The sequence below is a fragment of the Panthera tigris genome, chromosome D3 (assembly GCF_018350195.1).
Source record: "Panthera tigris isolate Pti1 chromosome D3, P.tigris_Pti1_mat1.1, whole genome shotgun sequence".
Lineage (NCBI taxonomy): Eukaryota > Metazoa > Chordata > Mammalia > Carnivora > Felidae > Panthera > Panthera tigris.
In genome coordinates, this window is record NC_056671.1 from 33,057,687 (window position 1) to 33,081,452 (window position 23,766).

The 23,766-nt window shown below is 42.5% G+C and overlaps 1 protein-coding gene and 1 pseudogene across 8 annotated transcripts in view; one reads left to right on the top strand and one right to left on the bottom strand.

Moving 5' to 3' along the window:
- LOC102966393 (piezo-type mechanosensitive ion channel component 2) overlaps positions 1–23,766 on the bottom strand; it is a 468,901-nt gene that overhangs the window by 96,284 nt on the left and 348,851 nt on the right. For 6 of the 8 annotated variants that reach the window (XM_042961474.1, XM_042961475.1, XM_042961472.1 and 3 more), the window contains exons 14-20: positions 22,453–22,576; positions 20,615–20,898; positions 18,933–19,081; positions 16,510–16,683; positions 12,568–12,609; positions 5,597–5,790; positions 3,407–3,567 (exon numbers count right to left, since the gene is read on the bottom strand). In XM_042961474.1, coding sequence (XP_042817408.1) covers positions 3,407–3,567; positions 5,597–5,790; positions 12,568–12,609; positions 16,510–16,683; positions 18,933–19,081; positions 20,615–20,898; positions 22,453–22,576 — 1,128 coding nt within the window. The remainder of the gene's footprint in view (positions 1–3,406; positions 3,568–5,596; positions 5,791–12,567; positions 12,610–16,509; positions 16,684–18,932; positions 19,082–20,614; positions 20,899–22,452; positions 22,577–23,766) is intronic. The other 2 variants (XM_042961476.1, XM_042961473.1) reach the window with 1 other exon arrangement.
- On the top strand, positions 23,455–23,540 carry LOC122232872 (annotated as a pseudogene).

Below are 23,766 nucleotides of genomic sequence, written 5' to 3' on the forward strand. Positions count from 1 at the left end.
GTTGGTGGGAATGCAAACTGGTGCAGCCATTGTGGACAATGGTATGGAAATTCCTCAAGAAGTTGAAAAGATACTACTCTAGGAGACAGCAATTGCACTACTAGGTATTTACCCAAAGAATACAAAAACACTAATTCAAAGGGATACATGGGCCACGGTGTTTATAACAGCATTATCTACAATAGCTTAATTACAGAAACAGGCCAAGTATCTATCCAATGACTGATGAATGGATACATATGTATATATGTACACACACACACACACACACACACACACATACACACACAATGGAATATTACTCAGCCATAAAAAAGTGAAATCTTGCTATTTGCAGTGACGTGGATGGAGCTAGAGAATATTCTGCTAAGTGAAATAAGTCAGAGAAAGATGACTGCCATATGATTTTACCCATGTGTGGAGTTTAAGAAAACAAATGAGTAAAGGGGGAAAAAGGAGAAAGAGAGGCAAACCAAGAAACACACTCTTAACTATGGAGAACAGACTGACGGTTACCAGAGGGGATGGGGTAGGGGGGAGGTGGATGAAATAAGGGATGGGGATTAAGGATTGCACTTGTTGTGAAAAGCACCGGGTGTTGTCTGGAATGGTTGAATCACTATATTGCACATACATCGTATGCTAACTAGCTGGAATTGAAACAGAAGCTTTAAAAAAATAAAAAATAGGAACACTCCGTCTTCATGCAAAAAAAAAAAAAAGAGAGAGATGAGAGTTTGCTTCTTTTCTGTGGCTGGACAAGTCTAATTAATGAAGTGAGATTCTGTTTGCTACCTGAGGTAACTATAGTACTTTGTGTTCCCTAGGAATGATCAGATAGCATTTAGCATTCAGGGGCATGGAGAAAACTTTCTCTGTACAATACATTTTAAAGGGACAGCAGAGGTCCAAAACAAAGTGTGTTTTATGATTCCACCCCACATGTTCTGATCCTTGATATTCCAGCGACCTCAATACTCATCAGCAGTGAAGGGAGCCAAGAGACCAAAGTCAGCGTGCAGACAGGGTAGACCTCGTGACATCCAAGGGTCACGCAGGAACTCACCCTTTGGGGCCGGAAACCCCCCATGCGGGTGGGATGACAGCAGGTGAAGCTGGGCTGATATACTTGGGGGCTAACCATCTCACAACAAGGGGTCTCTGGCAGATGCTAATAGGAGTGGGGGCAGAATTTCTCTGATCCAGGAGCCTCTGATGTGTTTTATTTTTTATTTTATTTTTTTAAAATGTTTATTTACCTTTGAGATAGAGAGACAGAGACACAGAGTGTGAGTGGGGGAGGGGAAGAGAGAGAGGGAGGCACAGGATCCGAAGCAGGCTCCAGGCTCTGAGCTGATAGCACAGAGCCCGACGTCAGCCTCCAACTCATGGACTGCAGGATCATGACCCGAGCCGAAGTCGGACACTTAACTGACTGAACCACCCAGGTGCCCCGATGTGTTTTAAACTTACAGGTGAAAGAGGTGGAATTAGGAAGGACAATCCTGGAAGTGTGCACAATGTATGGATCCTAGAGAAGGAAATGGTCATGTGCTATCAAAGGCCATTTTCCTAATGGTGTAACAGGGTGAACAGATCATGTTGCTTTATCTACTTGATAGTCTATTAACAGGGAATTCTTGGGATTCATTAAGATGGTTTTAACAAACACATTTGGGATTTGTAAGAACGTGGTATCATTTAACTCTTTTATTTCTCTGTCTGAACTCTGGAGGATGGATTTCAGAGAGTGGATTTTCTGTGCCCTAATTTCTTTCATTTAACGCCCAGGCCCATCATAATATTGTCTTCTGTGCAACAACTTCTCATGCCATCAGAAGACATCTGTGCATCAGATTTGGTTAATTCAGAAACAGCCTTTGTGGATTTTAGGCAAATGCCTTCTCTTGCTCTTCTTCATTGCTCTCTATTTTTTTAAGTTTATTTTTACTTATTTGGAGAGAGAACTAGACGGCGAGGGGGGCAGGGGGAGACAGAGAGGGAGACAGGATCCCAAGCAGGCTCTGTGCTGTCAGCACAGAGCCCGATGCGGGGCTCGAACTCCCAAACTGTGAGATCATGACCTGAGCTACAATCAAGAGTCAGATGCTCGCGAACCACCCAGGCTTCCCTTCATTGCTGTTTTAATACTCTGACCCTCAAATTCTGTCTGACTTGGCAGACTTACTTCTGCAGTTAAAATGCTGAAACTTCTTTTTCCTCAGTGAACACGCATATTAGGCTAGATTTTAGTTCTAATTAACGTGGAGACTGTTAGTTAACAGTGGAGTATATGTCACTCTCTTCTATACATCTCTCACAGGGAGAGCAGTTTATGTTTTTGTTCCCATCTGGCAGTGATCACAGATCCATTCCAGATGGTTTGTATAAAATGGAGAAAGGTCTAGTTTAGACTGGGGAGCTCAAATAAGGTGCATCCCTAGTGACCTTCTCGTGAATATTTCAGGTAGTATGATGTTACTATTTAACTTTTAAAAAAATTAGAGGCAGTAGTTCCCTGACTTAATTTTCATAGGGCAAAGACTCTTTCGAATTGTCACTCAAAACTAGTCCAGGCAGATCAGAAACATGCAGAAATTATCTGCTGAACAAACTGAAAGAGAGCTAACCTCTCCACCGTATGCATCATAGATTTGTTGGCGGAATGATGCCTCTCCCCTTTCCAAATGAGAAAACAGAACTGCAGTGCAATGTTGAAACACTGTGTCTTGTCACAAAACACCCAATAATCAATAAGGTGAACTCTACCACGCTTTTTATTAAATTTGGGAAGCTGAGGGGTTCCTGGGCGGCTCAGTCGGTTAAGCGTCCGACTTCGGCTCAGGTCATGATCTCACGGTTCATTAGCGTGAGCCCTGTGTCGGGCTCTGTACTGACAGCTCAGAGCCTGGGAGCCTGCTTCGGATTCTGTGTCTCCCTCTCCCTGCCCCTCCCCTGCTCATGCTCTCTTTCTCTCTCAAGGAATAAACATGAAAAACATTTTTTAAAAAAAGTTGGGAAGCTGAATTTGCTCCTTGGTAAACTGGAATCTTCTTGCTTTCCTCACACACAGTTTATGGAGCCAGATTTCCGCAGGTTCTGCAGAACAGTAGCCTGCTCTCACACACTTCCACCAAAGACTACATGAAAATAAGTAACCTTTCTGACATGAACAAGCTAATCAGGAATTCAGCCAGGAGCCTCTTTCTGCCCTGCTATCTTTCCCACCTCTCAGGGCAACTGCCCTTTGATTTTTCCATGTCAAAGGGTATGCGCCCTCTTAGAGCCTTGGTGTTCTAAGGTAGTGGGAATTACGCTTAAAACAAAATGGTGGACAGTTGGAAACGGGAAATGTTGACCCACTGGGGTTCTGCTTGGCCTGAAGATACAACAAACATTCACTTGCCTCTTTCACAGAGACCCAGATGATGTACGATGAAACAATTTTGATGATGTGCAACTCCAAAATCCACCACATGAACACCTGCAGTTTGTGAAAATACTCCAGGAATTTTAAGAAGAGCACAGTGAGGCGGTCAATCACCAGATGCCATTTGTTTCTTAAATCTGCAAAATAGTTAAATTCACCCAAGAGCATAAAAAAATGTGGGTGGCTTTTTTGTTTTCATTATTATTTAAAGCATATCTTATGCAGACTGGAACGAGAAACTGCAAAATAACAGTAGTGGATGAATTCTAAGAATATCAAAATCTGGAGGAAGGGCGGTCTAAGAATCCCACATCATGATGATGTAGACACCATACGCTGAGACTCGGAGGGACGAGGATTTTTATCCACCTGTTAATTAAGTTAGTGTGGAGAGGAATTTTGACCTTATTTACTTCTAAGGCTGAGAGATATAATTCCCTAGTTTCTTGGGAATATTCAGTAACCAAGCTCCCTCTAAATGACATCTTCCTTGCCAAAACCAGGCTTCCATAAGTTCCAGTCTTGTCCACCCCCACCTCCCCCCCAACCCGGGGCTTAAAGAGGGCCTGGCTGAAGCTCACCAGTGGCTCTGGGGGAGCGAGCCTCCTCAAAATTGGGAATGAACACCAAGGGTCCGAATGACCTGGTCCCAGTTCATGAAATGTGGTCAGATGAATTCTAATCAAAATTTTTAAGCAAATTAGTCATTTCCCTCTTTCCACCTTGTGCCAGGTAGTAATATTTTGCAGACTGGGGTCATGTTTTTGTCTAGAAGGGCTGTCTTGGTTCATCTAAATGGAGGTCAGGACAGAAGCATTTTGTCGTATCAGCACGTCACCACACGTGTAGACAAAAGCTCACGAGCCCAGGCAGATAAAGACCTGAGCGTGTCTAAGTAGCTTCTTCATGTGTCTGGGGTGGTTGTAACAGTTCTTGTACTTGGTCCGAAAAGTTTAAGTGAAGTTTCAGTCGTCGTCGTGAAAAATGGCTATTTACAAAGTGACTCAGATAAGAGTCGATACAAAGATTTCAGTCATAACTGAGCATACTTTAGAGGTGTGGACGGCAGGTGTGTGGGGGGATGCCAGAAAAATGAAATCCAATCTTTAGTGAGATCCTATTAGTAACGCTCAAAACCTTCATGAAGTAGGACAGCAAATCTTAGTCCTGGGTCCTTGGTCCCACCGAGCTCGGTGCTCCTTCACCCTGAGGAACAGCCAGTGCTTAGATATGGAAAGGGCAGTTCTGGGCATCTCTCGGGGTCTTCTGAGATGAGGGAGTAAAGGGACCAGGTTTTGGGGAGTGTGCCTTTGGGAGGGATCTTCTGCCTTGTGCTTTTTCATTTTCTAAGCCCGTAAAGCACAGAACACCAGCAAAGTCAAGTGCAGCACATCACTGTCATGCCCCAGGCCACCACCCCAAAGGCTATGCAATCTTTCCTCCCATAGTGTCTGGGAGCTGCTAAACAGAGTAAAGCGCCTCGTGTTCTCTGTTCGCTGTCAGATAAGGCGTCCTGATCACCACGGCGGTCCAGATCTCCGTCATGCCCTATTAAACATTATTTCAAGTCTACGAAGAGAAACAGGAAAAAAGAGCCTAAAGAAGAAGGAGGGAGAAAACCTAAAATAACAACAACAAGAAAAACACCTCTAGGAGTTGGCTTCAAATGATAATCATCCTGTTGCTTATGTGCTCCACTGGTTCCCAGGTCCTGAAACATTAGGGCTGAATTACAAATATGTTCTCAATGACCAGTTCCCTGGAGAAGTCCCAGCCTGGCTTTTTTGAGAATGCATTTGAAAAGGCCCTGTCTAGAACTTTCTGAAATTCTACACAGCTGCCTGCCTCTGCTGCCGGTAGGAAATGTCCTGCCCAGGTTTTCTACTGAATAGAGGTTAGAGCCACACCCCTCTGGTTCTGGCCAGGATCACCTCTGGCAGATCAGTAGTTGATAACTAGTCATCTGCTCTCTTCTTCTAAATCAGAACCACACAGAAATGATGGGAGCAACTAGAACTGGAATGTTGTAACAATTGCAAAAAAGACCCCACCCCAATTTTTATTTCAGACTGTTTCAAATATATATCCATCGGGCACATGTCAGTTTCATTCACTGAGTCAGTCAGCCAGGATTTTCTGAGCAGCTACTGGTAGTGGGCGGGTTACCTGATGTCTCTTCCTCCTCCTCGTCCTCCCCTTCCTCCTCTTCTTCGCTGTCTTTCCCAAGCTCAGCCTTTTCAGGGCATCCCTCTGGTTTGTCCTCCCCGGACTCAGCCAGCTTCTTCAAGTTCGGCTTCTCCAGGCTGGCGGTCAGATTCATCATGGCAAGGTCTGGAAGGCTTCCTTCAGGGTGGGCCAGTCTGTTGGCAGAGAGCAGCCGAGTCAGGAGAGGAAAGAACGCCAGGGGAGATTTGAGTGAGGGGCAAGTAAAAGGAGGATAAACAAAAATGAAAATCAGTGCACGTACACAGGCCTTGCAATGTGGGGTGGTTAGCGTCTGGTCGCTTTTTTTTTTTTTTTAAGCTCTTTCTAAAAACAAACTGTAAACTCAGCTAGGTCTTGTTAGCTTTTCCAATTCAGGTTCTAGTGATTAGTCAGTAATGAGAGCTATCGACACCTAAACTTGACATTTTTCCCGGAGGAGAAAATGGTCAGAGTTTAGGATGTAGAAGCATGAAATGGCATCATGTAGAGCAAGCATTTCATGGCTTCACGGGGGACTTACTCATTTTGGTGGATTGGTAATTTTTTCTTGATGCTGCTCAAAGTAATTGAAATAGAAAGGAAAAAAAAGGAGATGAGAACAGAAGAATTATAAGGAATGTCAGAGATCACACATCATGCTACATATCATCCACTATTGCATTCCTGTATGCCGGTTGCAGTAAGTCCTAATGCCAAGTGCATTCCAGGATGGCGTCAATAGCGTGCTTGTGCTATGAACCCTAGGCTTGGCAACTTGAGTTGAGAGTGGACAGGACTGCAGGTTATAAAGGGGAGAAAGTATAGACTACAGAGGCAAATCATGTCATGCTTTTTTTTGGTAACGTAGCAAACCATCCCGCAAGAATCCAGTCACTTCACGCTTTTAATAGGCTTTTAAAAAACCATTCTTAAATGATACGTAATCGTAGTCAACCTTTGCATAGACTCATCTCATTCTGCCATCATCTAAAGCACATGTAGTGGAAGCGAAATGCTTTCAGGAGCAGGAAGTCTGCATCACATCCCAGTCCGTGGGCACGGGTATCAGCTGCAGGACACGCAGTCATAAAGACACGGTGTGTGACAGCCCAAGTGAGGCACCGGGAGGCAGTTTCACTGGGCCCGGACAGCAGCCAGAGCATTACAACTTATTTCATACTGGACAATAATGAGTACGATCTTCCTCCTAAATCGTTAAAGATTGTTATCTTTGGGCTCATCGCCAGTTTGAAGGAATATTTGTGGGCAATAAATTAGATATTAGGAAAAGGTCTACTGGAAATGCCGAAAGTCTTCCCCATTTGTAAAAATTCATGTATACCTTTCAGCTTGGGTGTAACGGGATAGACAATTAATAATGTTATTTTATTTGTATAACTGTGGACTCGGGAGTATATTATTTAACCTTTCTGGAATTCACTTTATGTTCTATAAAGTGAGAAAGTTTGGCTAGAGAAAAAATCTAAGCTTACTTGCAACTCATTGGTTTTATATGTGAAACACACTTGCGATGTTGGGTAACTGGTGACGAATCTGCATTGCCCTTAGATTTTCAGAGCGGTTACCGTTCAAAAGTAATTCCTCTTAACAGGGTGTCAAGCAGGTAAACTATAGAAACACTGTTAATCGAATGAATACACAACATCCCGGGGATGGTTCAACATTGGTGGAAGGGCTTACACTGACTTACTACTTTCTTATTTTCCAAAGCTAGGCAATTCACCCTCCTGTCTCTGAGAACGTCTTCCACTCTTGAAACTCCGGTACCATATTTTGTACACCAGCACTGCATGTCAGATCTCATGGGGCACACGTGCTATTTCTGCTTTGTCAGGACTCTGCGTATGAAATGGTATCCAACGTAAAAGCAACCGGGTGTCACACAACCGTCGATATTTATGTGTTCTCGTCAGCATTGCCAGGTGATGCATCTTATAAGTGAGAAGATACTTCTCATGATGACATTTGGTGGAAGTATGACCGTGTCAGAGTGCATTTCTAACATCTACATCAACACTGCCATGACTTGATACTGACATGAAATACAACTTGTCAAGAATTAGAGCTAGTTTATGGAATGAAACTTCCAGACCTGAGGCTGTTGCTTCTGCCTACATAACAAAACGTCCTGAGCAACAAGGCCCCCAAAGTGTTGTGGTACGAAAGGCGGGGCAGATTGAGGGGAGATTAGCTAAGGAAGGAATCAAAGAAAAACACTAGAGTAAGCCTGGTGTGAGTATGTCCCAAAGATTGACTTCTCGAAACCCGTAACAGTTTACAAGAGATCTGGGACTAGATAATGCTGGGGAGAGAAGAGAATCAGACATGAGTGTCTAAACCAAATATCTGCACATTTCTGTCTGACATAATCCTTATGAGGAAACAAGGCACCCGGCTGCCTGCAGGAGCAGACTAACCTCAGGAGCTGGTAAATGGCAAAGGAAAAAGGGGAGACTTCTATCAGGCTGTCATTGACTAGAGTCTAGGAGTCTGTTAACTGAAAAATTGCATGAGAAAATCTACGTGCATAAAATGTGTACAGGCAAAAATGTTTTTAATGCCTGATTGGAGTTTATGACTTTTTTTGCATTTTTTTATTTTTTATTTTTTCATTTATTATTATTTTTTGTTTTTTTTTAAATATAATTTATTGTCAAATTGGTTACCATTCAACACTCAGTGCTCAGCCCAACAAGTGCCCAAAGGACAGCTGTGTAAAGCCTTTCATTTTCTCTTCCATTTTTTCATAGCAGTTTTTTTGAAGGCAATACAGAAGAATGTTAAAGCATGTTCATTAGAATCAGAAAGACTTGGATTCAGGCCTCAACTAGAGAACTTACTAGCCAGGTGACTTGGCAAAACTCCCCACCCTGTCTCCTAAATCTCAGTTTGCTGATCTATAAAATGGAGTAACAGCACCTACTTCACAGGATGCCATGCGATTTCTGTTAAGCTCTTAACAGCGTTTAGCACACAGGGAGTATTTTTAAAGTAAGGAACCACCTGCTAACGATAGATTTCCATACACTGCTTTGATAATCTCCATCATGAAGAGGAATTAGAAACATGCCTTTGTAAGGGACACCAGACACTGGGGCAGGTGCTCAACTTGGACCATAACTCTGTCATCAGCACATTCTTGAACATAACTTGTGTATTAAAATGGCCACTTGGAAGAAAAAGAGCAAACGTTTCTTCCTTGGGAGTCTGTCTCCACCCCTCTCAATCTTCTGCACCCTCTGCTGTCTGCCATCCTCTCCCACCACATGTGCTGAGGCGGGGCTCCTGTGGAGGTAGGGCCATCTGCACAATGTGGAGTTCATGGGCAGAACTAGCCCCCGGTCTGCCATCCTGAACAGCTTGACTGATTCTCCAGGAAAGCCTGTGTACCTCAATCTAGATATTTCCACCCCCCGCCCCCACAGTAAATTTTAAAAAGGGATCCTAGTTTTCCAAAAATTACATTAGTAACCACGCTCCCTGAAACTTCTGGCAAAGAAACTTCCAATACTGGTATTTCTGTATTGATCCTCATGGGCAAATTATCTAATCATCACTTGAAGGAGACTTATAAATAGGGTGATGAACTGGATTCTCAGAGAACCCCCTCTCGCACTTCCTCAAATCCCACCTTTTTGCATGCCTGGCCTCTCCCCACCAAGGAGTTCATTTTCTCTTCTTTGCATTGTCTTTATCTACACCTATAACTTCCGTACCTTGCTTTTATGATTATCCAGGCAGGCTCTGAGCTGTAATCCTCTCACTGACTGGCCATATCTCTTTCTGCATTCTAATAAAGCAGGTGATGTTCTTCTCTTTGCGTCTTTACTCACTCTTTCTTTCGTGCACCCACAGCTCTTTATACGGTCCATAATATGTGCATCTCTGCAATTGTATCTACATACTTTTATTCTAATTATGGCTCTGGGGATTCTTCCTTTAAAGGGCAGAAACCCAGTCTTAAGTCTACTGGGCTCGCTTGCAAAATGTGATTGACTGAATGTCTGGTGAATGGATTCTATGTACTGGATGGCATTCTTATTTGAAACAGAAGAAACAAATTATGATACACGGACAGCTGAAGAGGCTTAATTCTATACTAGGAACTGACTGTGACTCAATATATTAAGCCACATATTAAAGAAAATGGAGCCTACCACGGTAAAATCTCTTTAGTCTAAATTCCATTTATTTATAACTATTCTAATTCGGAATATGTGGTAATGTAAACTGCACTCACCCCATTCATTAGACTATTAGAAAAAAGAGATATCTTGCAAATTTCTAGTGTTTATAAGTAATATTTAAAGAATATCTATACTGCTTGTTTTCTAGAATGTGTACTTTTAGAAGACTATAGACACAGATGAGCAATTTATTTGTAAGTTTAATATCACATATTGAATGTGTGTGGTAGTAATTCCTTCAAAAAATCTACTAGACATGGGGCACCTGGGTGGCTCAGTCGGTTAAGCATCCGACTTTGGCTCAGGTCATGATCTCGAGGCTACTGAGTTCAAGCCCCGCATCAGGCTCTGTGCTGACAGCTCAGAGCCTGGAGCCTACTTAGGATTCTGTGTCTCCCTCTCTCTCTGCCCGTCCCCTGCTCACACTCTGTCTCTCTCTGTCTCAAAAATAAATAAACATTAAAAAAAAATCTACTAGACAGGATTGGGTATGATGACTCTAATATCTGCATATGTGACAGAAATGACCATTACTCCTGTTAAAACATTCCAATTTATTCTATTTATGAATTCAGTGGGAACTTCCCCACAATGATTCATATCATCAAAATTTTATCAGTCACCCACTGTCCCCAACACTCTTGCCTACACCTTTTTAGGTCATGTCTAAATGTTGATCAACCCAGAAGTTGAATGTAGGTATGTCTTTTCTTCCACCCAGAACTCACGTTTACAAACACATTATTCTCCCTGTGAAATAACACTGAGCATTAAGGAAGAAATTATGGGAGAAAGAAAGCTCACTTACTTAATAAAAGAATCGACTTATTTCTTACTTTCAACAAGACTAGGCCCTATTCAAAATTAGGCTTTACACACAGCCTTTCGGAAGCATAGTGAGGGAAGAGTTTATTGGGGAATGTCTTCCCTGGGGCATAAATCTGGCCTTTCTTAATATGTTAACATTCACACAAAAATGAAAGATTCCACTGGAAAGAAGACAGTGCTAACAGTGGAATTCTTTGAGTTTTTAATTCTTTCAGAGGACTTTGAATTCTGAGAATTCCTGAATATATCCCCTGGCCTTGTGACTTAACAGGCATGGGCTTTCTCTCAAGAGAGAAGTCTGAGACAATCAGAACCATAACTTCTGTTAGCCTGGGCTATTGGAACCCATCAAACCAACTCCTGCCTCCTTAGGTATCCAAGCCATCCCCTCACATAGCAGATGGTAAATACTTTATGGGAAGACACAGTGAAAAACAGAGAAAAAGATATAGAGGGACAGGGTAAGAAGGAGAAAGGGAGAGGGATGGAGGGCAGGGCCAGGAGTGGAGAGGAGGGAGGCCGAAAGGGAAGGGATAGAGGGGGAGGGATGGGATGGGGGGGAGAGAGAGAGAGAGAGAGAGAGAGAGAGAGAGGTTGAGAGAAAAGTTCCTTATGTTTTAGAGATGAAATTTCAATAGTTGCTCAAGATCTCCAGCTAGAGTTTTTAGCTAAAAACCTGAGGTTGATTTTTCTCCCTCAGGCTGTCAACAAAACCGCCCCCCAAAGGAACCAGTCACTCCTCACCCCTCCTTCTTCAGTGATTTGCAGAGCGATGCATTAATTTTTCACACTTCCTCCTAGAAGTTTTGCCTCCCAGGGCTTGCTACTCGGTTGTCAGCTTTAGGATTTTATTTAAGAGAATAGTGAGTGAAGTAGAAAACCAACAGATCTTACTTATAAAACCAACAGATCTTTCGAAAAAGAGTTATTTTGTTGGTTGGGTTTGTTGCAAAACACACGTTTCTGTGACCTAAATGACTGGCTTTATTACTAATGACATAAAGTTATAGGAGGGGATATTTTAATTCACCTATTTAATAAAGTAAGGACAGCTGTAGTAAATTCACTCCCTAAGGATCTTTTTCTCTGTGTTCTTAGGGAAGTTGAGGATAATTCTGCAAACAACACTTATCAAAGCTTATTGTTTATTATGTGTGTGGTCATTTGCATGTTTTATCTCCCCAGCTGAGTTATAGGGCTATAAGGCAAGGGCCACGCCTCAGTGCCCAGCTCTGCATCCGTTGTGAACTCTAGTGATGGCAACTATCTTTCTTCAGTATGCTGATCTATTGAGGTCTTAATTTTCTTATAACCATATGTTGTTGTGACTATTTTCACTTCATTCACGACATATGTACAGATGGAAGGTCAACTAACGGGCAAGGCCCTGAGGCAGATGATACGTTGACACAGTGGTGAATTATACAGAGACTCTAGGCCCGAGGGGCTGATGCCTCTGGCAGGGGAGATAAGACAGGCAGGCAGGTGGGGGGGCTGGAAGGCAAGTATCAGGAGGCAGCAACCATAAAGTGCTATGGATATTCAGAGGGAGGGCGGATTACTTTTAGCGGGGGAAGTTGGCATTGGTGGGCACGTTCGTGGAGGAGCGAGATAAGCTCTCACGCGAGCCTTGAACTAATTTGCCAAAGAATGAAAGCGATGGGGCGTACGTTTGAACCAAGACCCAAGGCCGAGCACCAGCTGAAGACCCTTGGCAACCTCCGAATCCACTTGTAGCACCATTCAGAATAGTCACCAAATGGTTGTGTTGGCAAAATACATCCATGAGCATACCTGAAGACCACTGTGCACTATCTGACGACATCATTTTCCGTTTACAACATAGTAAAGTGTTTAACACACTAAGCGACCGTTAAAAAAAAAAAAAAACAAGAGAGAAAACATGGAAGTACCCACCTATTTATTATTAGATATACGCGCCCATTGACTTTGGCATGGCTACGAGGTGAAAGATGGAGCACGAGGTAGCATGCGGTGGCGACGGGGAGACAGGTAGGAGAGAGAAAGAGCAGACCGTTAGAGAGGAAAGAAGTAGACCGTCTTGCAAGCTTTACGTCATCACGGACACTTTCATGCACGAAGACAAGTCAGGGCAGAAAGATTCAGGAGCAACGTGAAATTAGATGTATTCAGGAAAAATGCTGGAAGGTGGCAAGGTCCGGTCCGTTCTTCTCATTCCTCCCCATCTCACACACTTCGCTAAAAATCTGTAACCTTTCAATTCTCGGAGCAAATTTATCAAAGAAAATACAATCTAATAGATTAATTCTTGCTCCTTCCCCCAGATTAAAAAGAAATGAAATCCTACTAAGTAACTAAGTGATCCTAACTAAGTAATATTGTTTTCTATGTTTTCTAAGACTGAAGGTAGAAAAAAGCCATTTTGTTTCCATATGCATTAGAATACTTTCTTTTTTTTAAAAAAAAACATTTATTTATTTTTGAGACAGAGAGAGACAGAGCATGAACAGGGGAGGGTCAGAGAGAGAGGGAGACACAGAATCTAAAACAGGCTCCAGGCTCTGAGCTGTCAGCACAGAGCCCGACGCGGGGCTCTAACTCACGGACCTCGAGATCATGACCTGAGCTGAGGTCGGACGCTTAACCGACTGAGCCACCCAGGGGCCCCTAGAATACTTTCTAAAATGGAGCATGGAGGAATTGCAGGGATGGATATTAAATACCTAATGGATATCTAGTACCTTAGTATTAAGTATATATATTATAATAATTATGTTGTGATTATGCTCTAATATTATATATTTTATCAATAGGTAAGTGGAATAATATTCCTGAGAACACCTGCTTAGAAATAAATATAGTTTTTTCTATTATTATGTATATCACAAAACTTTTTCGTAATACTAACTTGATAATTCCGTAAGGCTAACCACAATAGATTCTGCTTCAGTCACACGTGACATTTGCCTGTATGACCTATTTATGCACAAAAACACAGCTCGCACAAGTAGTGAACCAAATAGGAAAAGAACAGTTGGATATTTACAGAAACAACAGCAGTAGAATCAATGTAAGGAATATAATGGATTGATTATTCCCAATTCGTGGGCCATGGTGGGCGCAGAGAAGGCAAAGCGTGACTGTCCATCTTAACACTGTAAATATTTTTTTCTTCGTCAGTTTTATCCTAATATGGTCATTTATTAGGGCTCCAGAGACAAAAAAATACTCTGAGGTGAAAACTATTAGTAAAGAAAATACCAGAATGGAAACAAGTTGCCTAAAAAGATGGGATATGTATCCTAGGTTCAAAGTTAAAATTTGGGGACCTTTATATTAAACTCTTGCAGGAAATCCCAAAGCACTGAACTTGAGTTTGAACCAAACTTTGAGCTCTTTAAGGTCCTAGACAACTCTTTTTTTTGAGGAACTAAAAGTGAAATCCCATGTTCCTAACCTCTTTAGATAGCTGGCCTTATATACTCTCATCACTGTTTATGTTTTCTTGGAAAATTAACTGTTCAGGGCATTTTTAGGGCTAAGCCATGGCCATGAGGATGGCAAGCAATGAACCCAAATGGCTACAGATCATTTAGATCTTCTTTCCTCTCTTGCCATGACATGGAGGGTGAGGGCAGTGAATGGAGCAGCCGTGGCAACGGGGAGAAAACATCTTCATGTGAAACTGTAGTCTTTCCCCAGAATCTACATAATTAAATAATGCTCTATATGCTTCCAGGAAACTCTGAGGAACAAATTCAGTTTTCATGTATCCTAGGTGATTCTTTGGCTGGTACAATTTTTGCTGAGCTGCATTGTCTTCTGCAAAACTGTGGCCCTGAAAGTCTCTATCTTCCTGGAAAATTGTAACCTATATCTTTGTTTGATTCTGTGACATTAGACTCAAAGGCTTATGATAACAATAAGAACAATGGCGGGGCGCCTGGGTGGCTCAGTTGGTTAAGCGTCTGACTTCGGCTCAGGTCATGATCTCATGGTTCATGAGTTCAAGCCCCACGTCGGGCTCTGTGTTGACAGCTCAGAGCCTGGAGCCTGCTTCAGATTCTGTGTTTCCCTCTCTCTCTCTGCACCCCCCCACCCCCCAGCTGTGTCTCTCTCTCTCTCTCAAAAATAAAATAAACATAAAAAAAAAGCTCCTATATCCTGGAGAAACTTTGAACAGAAAATAAATATTTGAGGGAAGAAAGGCATTTTGAAGAAAAAAAAAATTGAAAGGTATCATTAGCTTTCACCAATAATTACATTTCTTTTACAAACATACAAACATGCCGACTAAAAGGCTTTTCTCGATTACTGACTATGATTTTTCGAACAGATGGTGAGGGTTTAGGGTTTATAATTAAATAAAGCAGATTACCTTGCCAGAGTCAAGTACCAAATACTAATTTTAGCCCCACGTGTGCCAAGCAAAGTCAAAAAGGTCATCAAAAAATACTTTTTCTAATTGTTGGTAAATCTTACTTTCCTAGACCAGCACTATGTTTGCAAGCTTTTTAACCTTAGAGTGACTTCTTCTGCTAACAAATTTGCCTATAAACAATCTCTCCTAGGGGGCTCCCAAACTTCTAATAACTACCTTATTTTTCCTAACGTTTGATTATCACTGAAGGCAGCCACTGACCCCATTCGTACCCTCTTCCTGGCCGGGCGTTGGGAGGAGACAGGGTTTAGCTGAGTTCTTAGTGATGGTGGCAAGACAGGGTAGGAAATAACAGCTGCTTGCTATCTCTGCATTCCACTGGTTGCTCATCTGGAGCGCACTCAGAATGAGAACGACACGTGAACTCAGATTCAGCAAAACGCGATACGGAAAATAAATGTGCTAAATACATAGATAAAGATTATAAAATGGTTTTCATCACCAAATAAAAGAGTTTTGGAGTTATCTGCAACTCCAGCCCTTACTATAGCAGAAAACGGAACGCTTGGTATTTCATCAGCTGTGCGTGATGAAATACTACTCTAACTTCTTTTGACGTACTCATTTTTTCCCTTAAAGAAGAGTTCAGAGGGAAGCCAAAAAGGCTAAATGGGATTGTCAGCTGGCGTCTACACTCCTTTCATACAGCCCTTTGCCCCCTTGGTTGCTTAACAAGTGTTTTTCCAGGAACTGAATGGTAAGGCTAAATCTGAAACAAAAGAGGAAAATCAGTGTGAACGTTCACTAGAAGAATGCTTGAAATTTCCCTGTGAGGGACCAGACTGAGAGATTTGCGATAAATCCATCACGGTTTCAACACACATGGGCAGGGAGAGAGATATCTCATCTGTTGCTTGTAAACACTTGATATTTATCGATGAGAAGACAACAGAGAGATGATCACAGCAATTACTGTCTTCACTTTATTCCCTTACTTGTTATTCTCATCACTAGATTGGAGATCCTATCCTTCTTAGCTGAGGTTCTTTATTTCCAAAGCGGAAGGGAAAATCCTGCGCCTCACCTTTTGGTATGCTCTCACTTCCTTACTGGTTGTCAGCCCACGCTCTGAATCAGCCAGATTTCGTAAATGTTCTCAAAACACATCACCAGCCCAGACACGAAATATCCACCGCCACCTCTGAAGTGTTTGCATCTGCGCAGCTATTTTGAACCCACTCACATGATGGTGAAGATCACTTCGCATTAACCAGTCACGAGTCACCACCAATTGTTACAGAAAGTGTCATCAAATACTCCACATTCCACCCCCCTCCCCCTCCAGATTGGTACTCATGGCAAGTTCAAGGCTGAAACTCTACATTAGTTCTTGGCCTCCTGCAGGCCCCCCCCCCCCCCCACCACCCCAAGCTGAGGTGGGGAATCAAAACCGCCCTGACCAGAGCAAGAGGCTCGTGCTTCCTGCTCGCGCTCACCTGTAGATGGCGCTGTCTTCCTTGCTGGGAATGGACTTTAGGTCCGTGAGCTCCAGGAACCGATCATGGAAATAGTGGAGGTGTAAAATGCACACCAACAGAAAGGAGGTTGGGATGAAGATGCGAGTGAATAGTTCTGCTACGGTGAACTGTTTTAAGCCGAGATCCTCGAGCCTGTAAAACAAAACGACACGAAAAGCAAGAACTTTTCTTAGGCAATGAGGGCACTTTTTTCCCCCCCATCATAAATTACATCAGTCTTCACTGTCTCAGTTATACCATTCCTTGAATTCCCCTCTCTCTTCCATGCGTTCCACTTTGGTTTCTGCTTCCACCAATCCAACGGACCCGCTCTTACATCGGGCGGTAACAACCTCAGTATCGCCAATCCAGAGTGGCTGCTTCTCTTTGTTTAATTCAGCTTCCAATCCTTCTTGAAACTGTCCTGGCCTTGGTGCTGCCACACTGTCCTGGTTTTCCTCTTCTGTCGCTGTCTCCTCCTTTATTGGACCTCCAGATGTGAAATAGCCCCAGGCCTCGGTGCTGAGTCTCTTCTCCCGCTTATGTTTCCCTTAGGTAATGTACAAGTCCTGGGGATTTACACACCATCTTAACACCAATGATTCAAATGCACATTCAGAGTTCCGGCTTCTCCTGTGGATTCTTGTGCCCACATGTCTACCAGAAGGATTTTTTTTCCCCCCACAGTTATTTCATATTTAGTGTTTTCCAAACGGTATTCTTGATTTCCCAGTTTTGCTTGGCCACGCTGCTCTCCACCCCGGTCCCCCACTCGAGTCTTCCTGGTAATAACTGTCTACCTTGTGCCAAATTCTGAACTACTTCTTCTAGATGAAACCACCATCATTTCTCACAAGAACACTGCTGTTGCCGACTCACCTGCCTTGTGGTTTCTACGCTTGCCTTCTGACAGCATTGTTTTTTTTTCAGCCAGTCAAGGGTTACTTAAAGACTTAAAAATTTCCCCAAGAATAAAATGCCAACACCACTACCTACAGGCCATGCACATCCTGGGTGCCTGGCTCTATTCTCCACCTCTGCTTCCAGTCTCCCCCTTGCTCCTGGCAGGCGAGCCTTCCTCTGGTCCTTCATTTGTGCCGAATTCAGTCTTGCCTCAGGATCTTCACATTTGCTGCTGTCTTTGCCTGGGAAGCTTTTCCGCAACTCGGCTCCCAACTCACGCAGTTTTCTTAAGACAAGCCCTTTAGGTGGAGTTTAAATGTCACCTTCTCAGGGAAGCCTGCCCTGATCACTCCATTTATAGTTCATATCCCCCACGGTTTACTACCTCAATCTGTCGTTGGTTTTCCTTCACACACTTGCCACAGTTAGAAATTAATTTATTTGCACATTAAGTAGGGCTTTTTTTGGTCTCCTCTACTAGAATATAAACTCCGTAGTGCTTAGACTCCATCTGTCTCGCTTCCTGTGTGTGTCCCGAGGCAGAGTCAGTGTCTGGCACATGGGAGGCATTTGATAAATATTTGTTGAATAAATGTTCAAGATGTGTTAGCCTAGCTACATGGCGATCCGTTCCCTTTCAGCTTTTCGCTTAGCCACCTCAGTATATGCATTCAGCCCTCTGCCCAATTCTGGTAACTAATTTCAGAAGTTTATAGCAGCAAATTAGAAAAAGACAGGGTACATGTACAGATATATCACACATACATGAAAAATGATTTCATCATCATCACTCCATTAGCACTTACAGAAATTTCTTTTAAGTCTATTCATTTAATTTTAAGCCTATTCATTTAATTTTAGAGAGTCTGAGCAGGGGAGGGGCCGGGGGAGAGGGAGGGAGAGAGAGAGAGAGAGAGAGAGAGAGAGAGAGAGAATCCCAAGTAGGCTCCACACTATCAGCACAGAGCCCGACCAGGGACTCGAACCCACAAACCTGTGAGATCGTGACCTGAGCTGAAATCAAGAGTTGGACACCTAACTGACTGAGCCACCCAGGCGCCCCTGAAATTTTTTTCTACGGCATCGAGTGCTCCTTAGAATCTTAGCACCTGCTACTTAAATGAGAAGAGGCTGATGCTTTATATTATGAGCCTGTGAACCAACTGAGCCGCAGAACTGAACTTCCCTTTGGAAAGCAGAAGGCATGCCTAGTTAAGTACTAAGCAGGTGTTTCAGATGAAATGGCCATTAGAAAAAGTTATGGCATTAAAATGGGGCTGAAAATTCACTTTTCAGTCAATATTCATTGAGTATGTACTATGGGTGTCAGGCTCAGGGCTTGGCAGGGAGACCATAAAATGACCTGCTCTCTAGGAACTTACAGACCCTGACGACACCATGTTTTATTAAAACCTTCCACAAAAATGTTTGAACCACATGCATGCAAGTCTTCATCCTGTCTGTGGTTTCCACAGCTCATTTTACACCAAACTGCTTACTTTTCTTTTTTCAATCCTGTCATATTTTGCCACAGGCCTGGGAAGTTTTCAAACTGATATGTGTATATAAAGATAAGCACCAGCATAGTGTAAATAACCACAGACATCCAAAAATATTTTAGGATTCGCCTCCACCATTCGTAGTGCACCTGTGAATCAGATGTTGAAAAACAAAGAAGAAAAAAAGAATTCGTTATTAAAAAAAAGCAGCAACTTACAAAAAAAAACCCATCTCATTTATTCCAGTATGACAGGTGGTGATATTTACAAATACTAAAAAATCAAATCTAATTCATTTTTTTTTTTATTTTTGAACCTCTGTTCCTCATAGAGCTGGTTGGATCTGGATTAGAATCTCAGGACTACAGGACTTGCTACCTAGGTCCTTGGGGGAGTCGCCAGACCACACTGAGCTTCAGTTTCTTACTCCCTAAGTGCCTATCTGGAGTGCTGTTAAGAGGGAGAAATCAGAGTATTTATAAGGCTCTTGGCATGGTACCTAGTTTATAAAAGGCATTCAAGCATTAGTATGGAAGATGTTGCCATCATGGTAGTTATCACTGAGAGAAAATTGTGCCAATTTTGAAATTCTAAGTGGTACTATATGAGAAAAATGTGAAGCCAGTAAAGAGAGGTTTACCACCTCTTTAACAAAAGCCTGTGTATTTTCATCTGAGAACATCTACCCTGACTTTTTTTTTTAAGTAGGCTTCATACTCACTGTGGAACCCAATGTGGGGCTTGAACTCACCACTCTGAGATCAAGATCTGAACTGAGATCAAGAGTCAGATGCTCAACCAACTGAGCCACCTAGGTGCCTACCTACCCTGAATTTCAAAGGTATTTCAAAATTTTTATCAATTTCGGTTGAGCGGTTTTAATCTCTATCAGTGAATTCTTCTTGCTTATTTCAGTTGCTTTATTTGCTTGGCTGCCTGCAAGATTAGTGTACTGTTGCACGTGTTTTTCTTTTTTTTTCTTTTCGAGAGAGGGAGAGAGAGACACAGTGTGAGTGTGGGAGAGAGGAAGAGAGAGAGAATCTCAAGCAGGCTCCATGCTTGATGCGGGGCTCGATCTCACGCCCCTGGAATCACGGCCTGAGCTGAAACCAAGAGACAGACACTCAACTGACTCAGCCACCCAGATGGTCCTATGGCACCTGTTTTTATCACTGAGTTAAAATTTCTCTAGAAGTTAAGACTGAATTTGTGGAGAGGCTAATTATTTTAGTAGAATCTTTTATATATTCTAATTAATAAAATATTAAAATAGTTGATACAATATGCATATATGTTTACATACAGTTTTCTGATTCTAAACTCTGAAGAATAAGTGAACTGAGAATCAACCAGTATTTTAGATTTTCTAGCCACTGTTCTTAAACTATCATTCAAAAATTAATTTAATTATACAGCCTTTTTTTTTTTATCAAGAATTTTTGAAAAACTCATGAATATTTTTTTTACTTTTTAGGAACCCCAAATTTTAAAACAATGAACAAGCTGAAGATAGTCATTTCCCATTTTAGGCCTTCTTAATATGTAATGTTTGAATCACATTGATCACTTTATATAATGGGTTCACGGCATTATATTAATTTAGAATCTTGTCAAAGGAAGCTCACATATATTTCTGGGGCTGCCACAAGGATCGGAAAAATAGAAGACAATCATTTACCTACCTGATACAAGGCCACACAGAACAGAAACAGCACCATGTAGATGATTTTGTACATCACAATTTTACCCTCGAAGCTGACGAAGAAGAACATTCCTCCACACACGTAGATCCAATACTTGATGAACATGGCCACCACCAAATTGCCCAGCACTTTCATGATGTCCTGGTTGTCATCTTCTTCCATTTCTTCTTCTTCTTCCTTCCTTCTCTCTTGCTTTTCTTCCTTTGCTTCCTCTCCCTCCTTCTCCTCAGCCTCTCCTTCCATTTGTAGATCTTGCTCATCATCTTTAAAACAGAAGATTTTGCTGTTACATTTAGCTGGTTCCCTGCCCGGAGCCACACTCTGACTGGGTGTCATATGTGGGACTTAGAAGCACATGGTTTTATGTGTTATTCTATGATTTGAATGATTTCAGACTGTTCTAGTAAACAAGGCAGCATTTATGACTAACCATAATCAATTTTCATAGCCTTTGTGAAATATAATTTCAAAGAAATAAACCTGGTAATACTTTATGCTAATCTGTTTATAACACCTAATTTGATTTCTGACATCCAAGGACAGATTTAAGAACGGCAGAATCTAGGGGCACCTGAGTGGTTCAGTCGGTTGAGCATCTGACTTCGGCTTAGGTCATGATCTCACTCCAATTCGTGAGTTGGAGCCCTGGGCTGGGCTTTGTGCTGACAATGTCAAGACTGCTTCGGATTCTCTGTCTCCCTCTCTCTCTGCCCCTCCCCCACTTGGGCTCTCCTTTTCTCAAAAATAATTAAAAACAATAAATTAAAAAAAAGAAGAACTGCAAGATCTAGAAAAGTGACTACAGTGGTCCCCCCTCCCCAACTCTGTTCCAGGGTTTCACTTTCCACCATTTCAGTTACCTGAGGTCAACCACAGCCCAGAAGCAGATGATGCACTTCCTGAAGTGTCATCAGCAGGACAATACTGGCCTAATGCCATGTCACATGCCTACGTCATTCACCTCTGTCTCATCACATTAGTATTGTATCATCTCACGACATCACCAAAAGGGTGAGTACAGCATAAGATGTTTTTTTTTTTAATTTTTTTTTTTTTTTTTAGCGTTTTTTCATTTTTGAGACGGAGAGAGACAGAGCATGAACAGGGGAGGGTCAGAGAGAGAGAGGGAGGCACAGAATCTGAAACAGGCTCCAGGCTCTGAGCTGTCAGCACAGAGCCCGACGCGGGGCTCAAACTCACGGACCGTGAGATCATGACCTGAGCCGAAGTCGGACGCTTAACCGACCGAGCCACCCAGGCGCCCCACAGCATAAGATGTTTTGAGAGAGAAACCACATTCACATAACTTTTATTACCCTTTCTTACAATAATTGTCCTATCTTATTAGTCGTCCATGTCTTACTGTGCTTAATTTATACATTAAACTTTATCATAGGTATGTGTGCGTAGGAAATGGCATATTTAGGGTTCAGTACTATCCACAGTGTCAGGCATCCACTGGGGTCTTGGAACATGGTCTCTGTGAGTAAGGGGTCCCCTGTACATAACAACACAAACCCAAACTAGTATATCAATTTCTAGTTCTGATTGCTTCACGGCTCGAAAAGTGTGACCATGGATAACCATTTAACTTCTCTGAACCTTTTTCTTCTTCCCTTACGTGGGAATCCATTTTGTGAGGATCGAACGACAGCACATTTTCTAAAGCTCCTTGTGGGCTCAGAGTGTTGTCTACTGCTCCAGGTTAATGTTTGGCTTTTATCTGGTCTGAAGCACAGAGGCTTTCTGATGCGTTTTGGGTGCTCTTTTCTCTGTAATTCAGCGGAGCACGAAAATCTCTAGTCACGCTAATTTACCTTTTCCTTCATTTTCCTGACTTCTGATTTTGACCTCAGATAAAAGAGCTTCCTTTTCTTGAAGAGCTTTTTGCTCCGTGAGGTGCTGCCTCAGCAGTAGCCAAAAAGTAATGGTGAAAAGTATCTGAAAGCAGAGAATGAGCAAAACGAGAATTAAGCCACCATCCCAAGCATACATGCATTTCAGCATATACAACAGTTTGCCCGCTTCTCAGTGGGAACACGATAAATAAGCCTTTCTATCTGACACAGAGTCGGGCACCCACTTGCTTTCACCTGAAAGTCACTGGCTTTTAAATCCCCTTTGCTGAAGACACGAGCAAGCGTGTCGAGGGCCAGGAGTCCATTCGGCAGTGTGCACAGGCCCAGGGGGAGATGTCTGGACAGTCCAAACCACTTCCATCCGGGCTGGAAATCAGCTTTGGCAATTGGTCTCCCTGGAGACCGGTCCTCGATAGGACCACTCCTTAGTCCTCGATTTCCTGTCCTGATGGTGACATCAGCACAATTGTAAGAGGAAGGCAGACATGTTTCTTCCATAATACTCCTGGACTCTGCAGTGTTCCTTGTTATGAAGAATTCCACAGATGGGAAAATGTACATTGCATCCTGGAGAACAGAGCCCTTTAACATCCCATTCAGCTCCTAGAGCTGAAGGAAGAATTGTTCTAAGTGTCCATGCTTGCACATTAATATTTTGTGGAGGACTAGGACAAAAATAGCTGACGCTTTAGGGAAGCTCCGTTCTTCAGAGAATATGGGACCTGGCACAGAGCAGTTTCTTTTCTTGTACTAGCTTTATTGAAATGTAATTTACATGCCATACAATTCACCCATTTAGAATGTGCAACTGAGTGGTTTTTAGTAAATTCACGGAGTTGTGCAACCATCACCGCGATCCATTGTGGGATATTTTCATCGCCCCAAAAGAAGACCCATGGCAGTCACCCCGTCCCTCCCCACCTCAGCCCTAGCCAACCATCAATTTACTTCCTGTATCCAAAGACTATACTTTCAGGGATCATTTCTATAGTTCGTTACTTCCTGTCTCCATACACTTCCTAATCCGGGCATCTTATATAAATGGAATTAATAATAAGCATTCTTCTATAAGTGGCTTCTTTTATTTCGCATGATGTTTTCAAGGCGTATTCATGTTGTAGCCTGTATTGGTACCTCATTTCTCTTTATTACTGAATAATAGTCCACTGTGTGGATGGATAGACAACATTTTATTTCTCAGTTGATGGGCAGTTAGGTGTTGCCCGCTTGGGGGCTATTAAGAATAACACTGCCATGACATTCAGGTGCAAG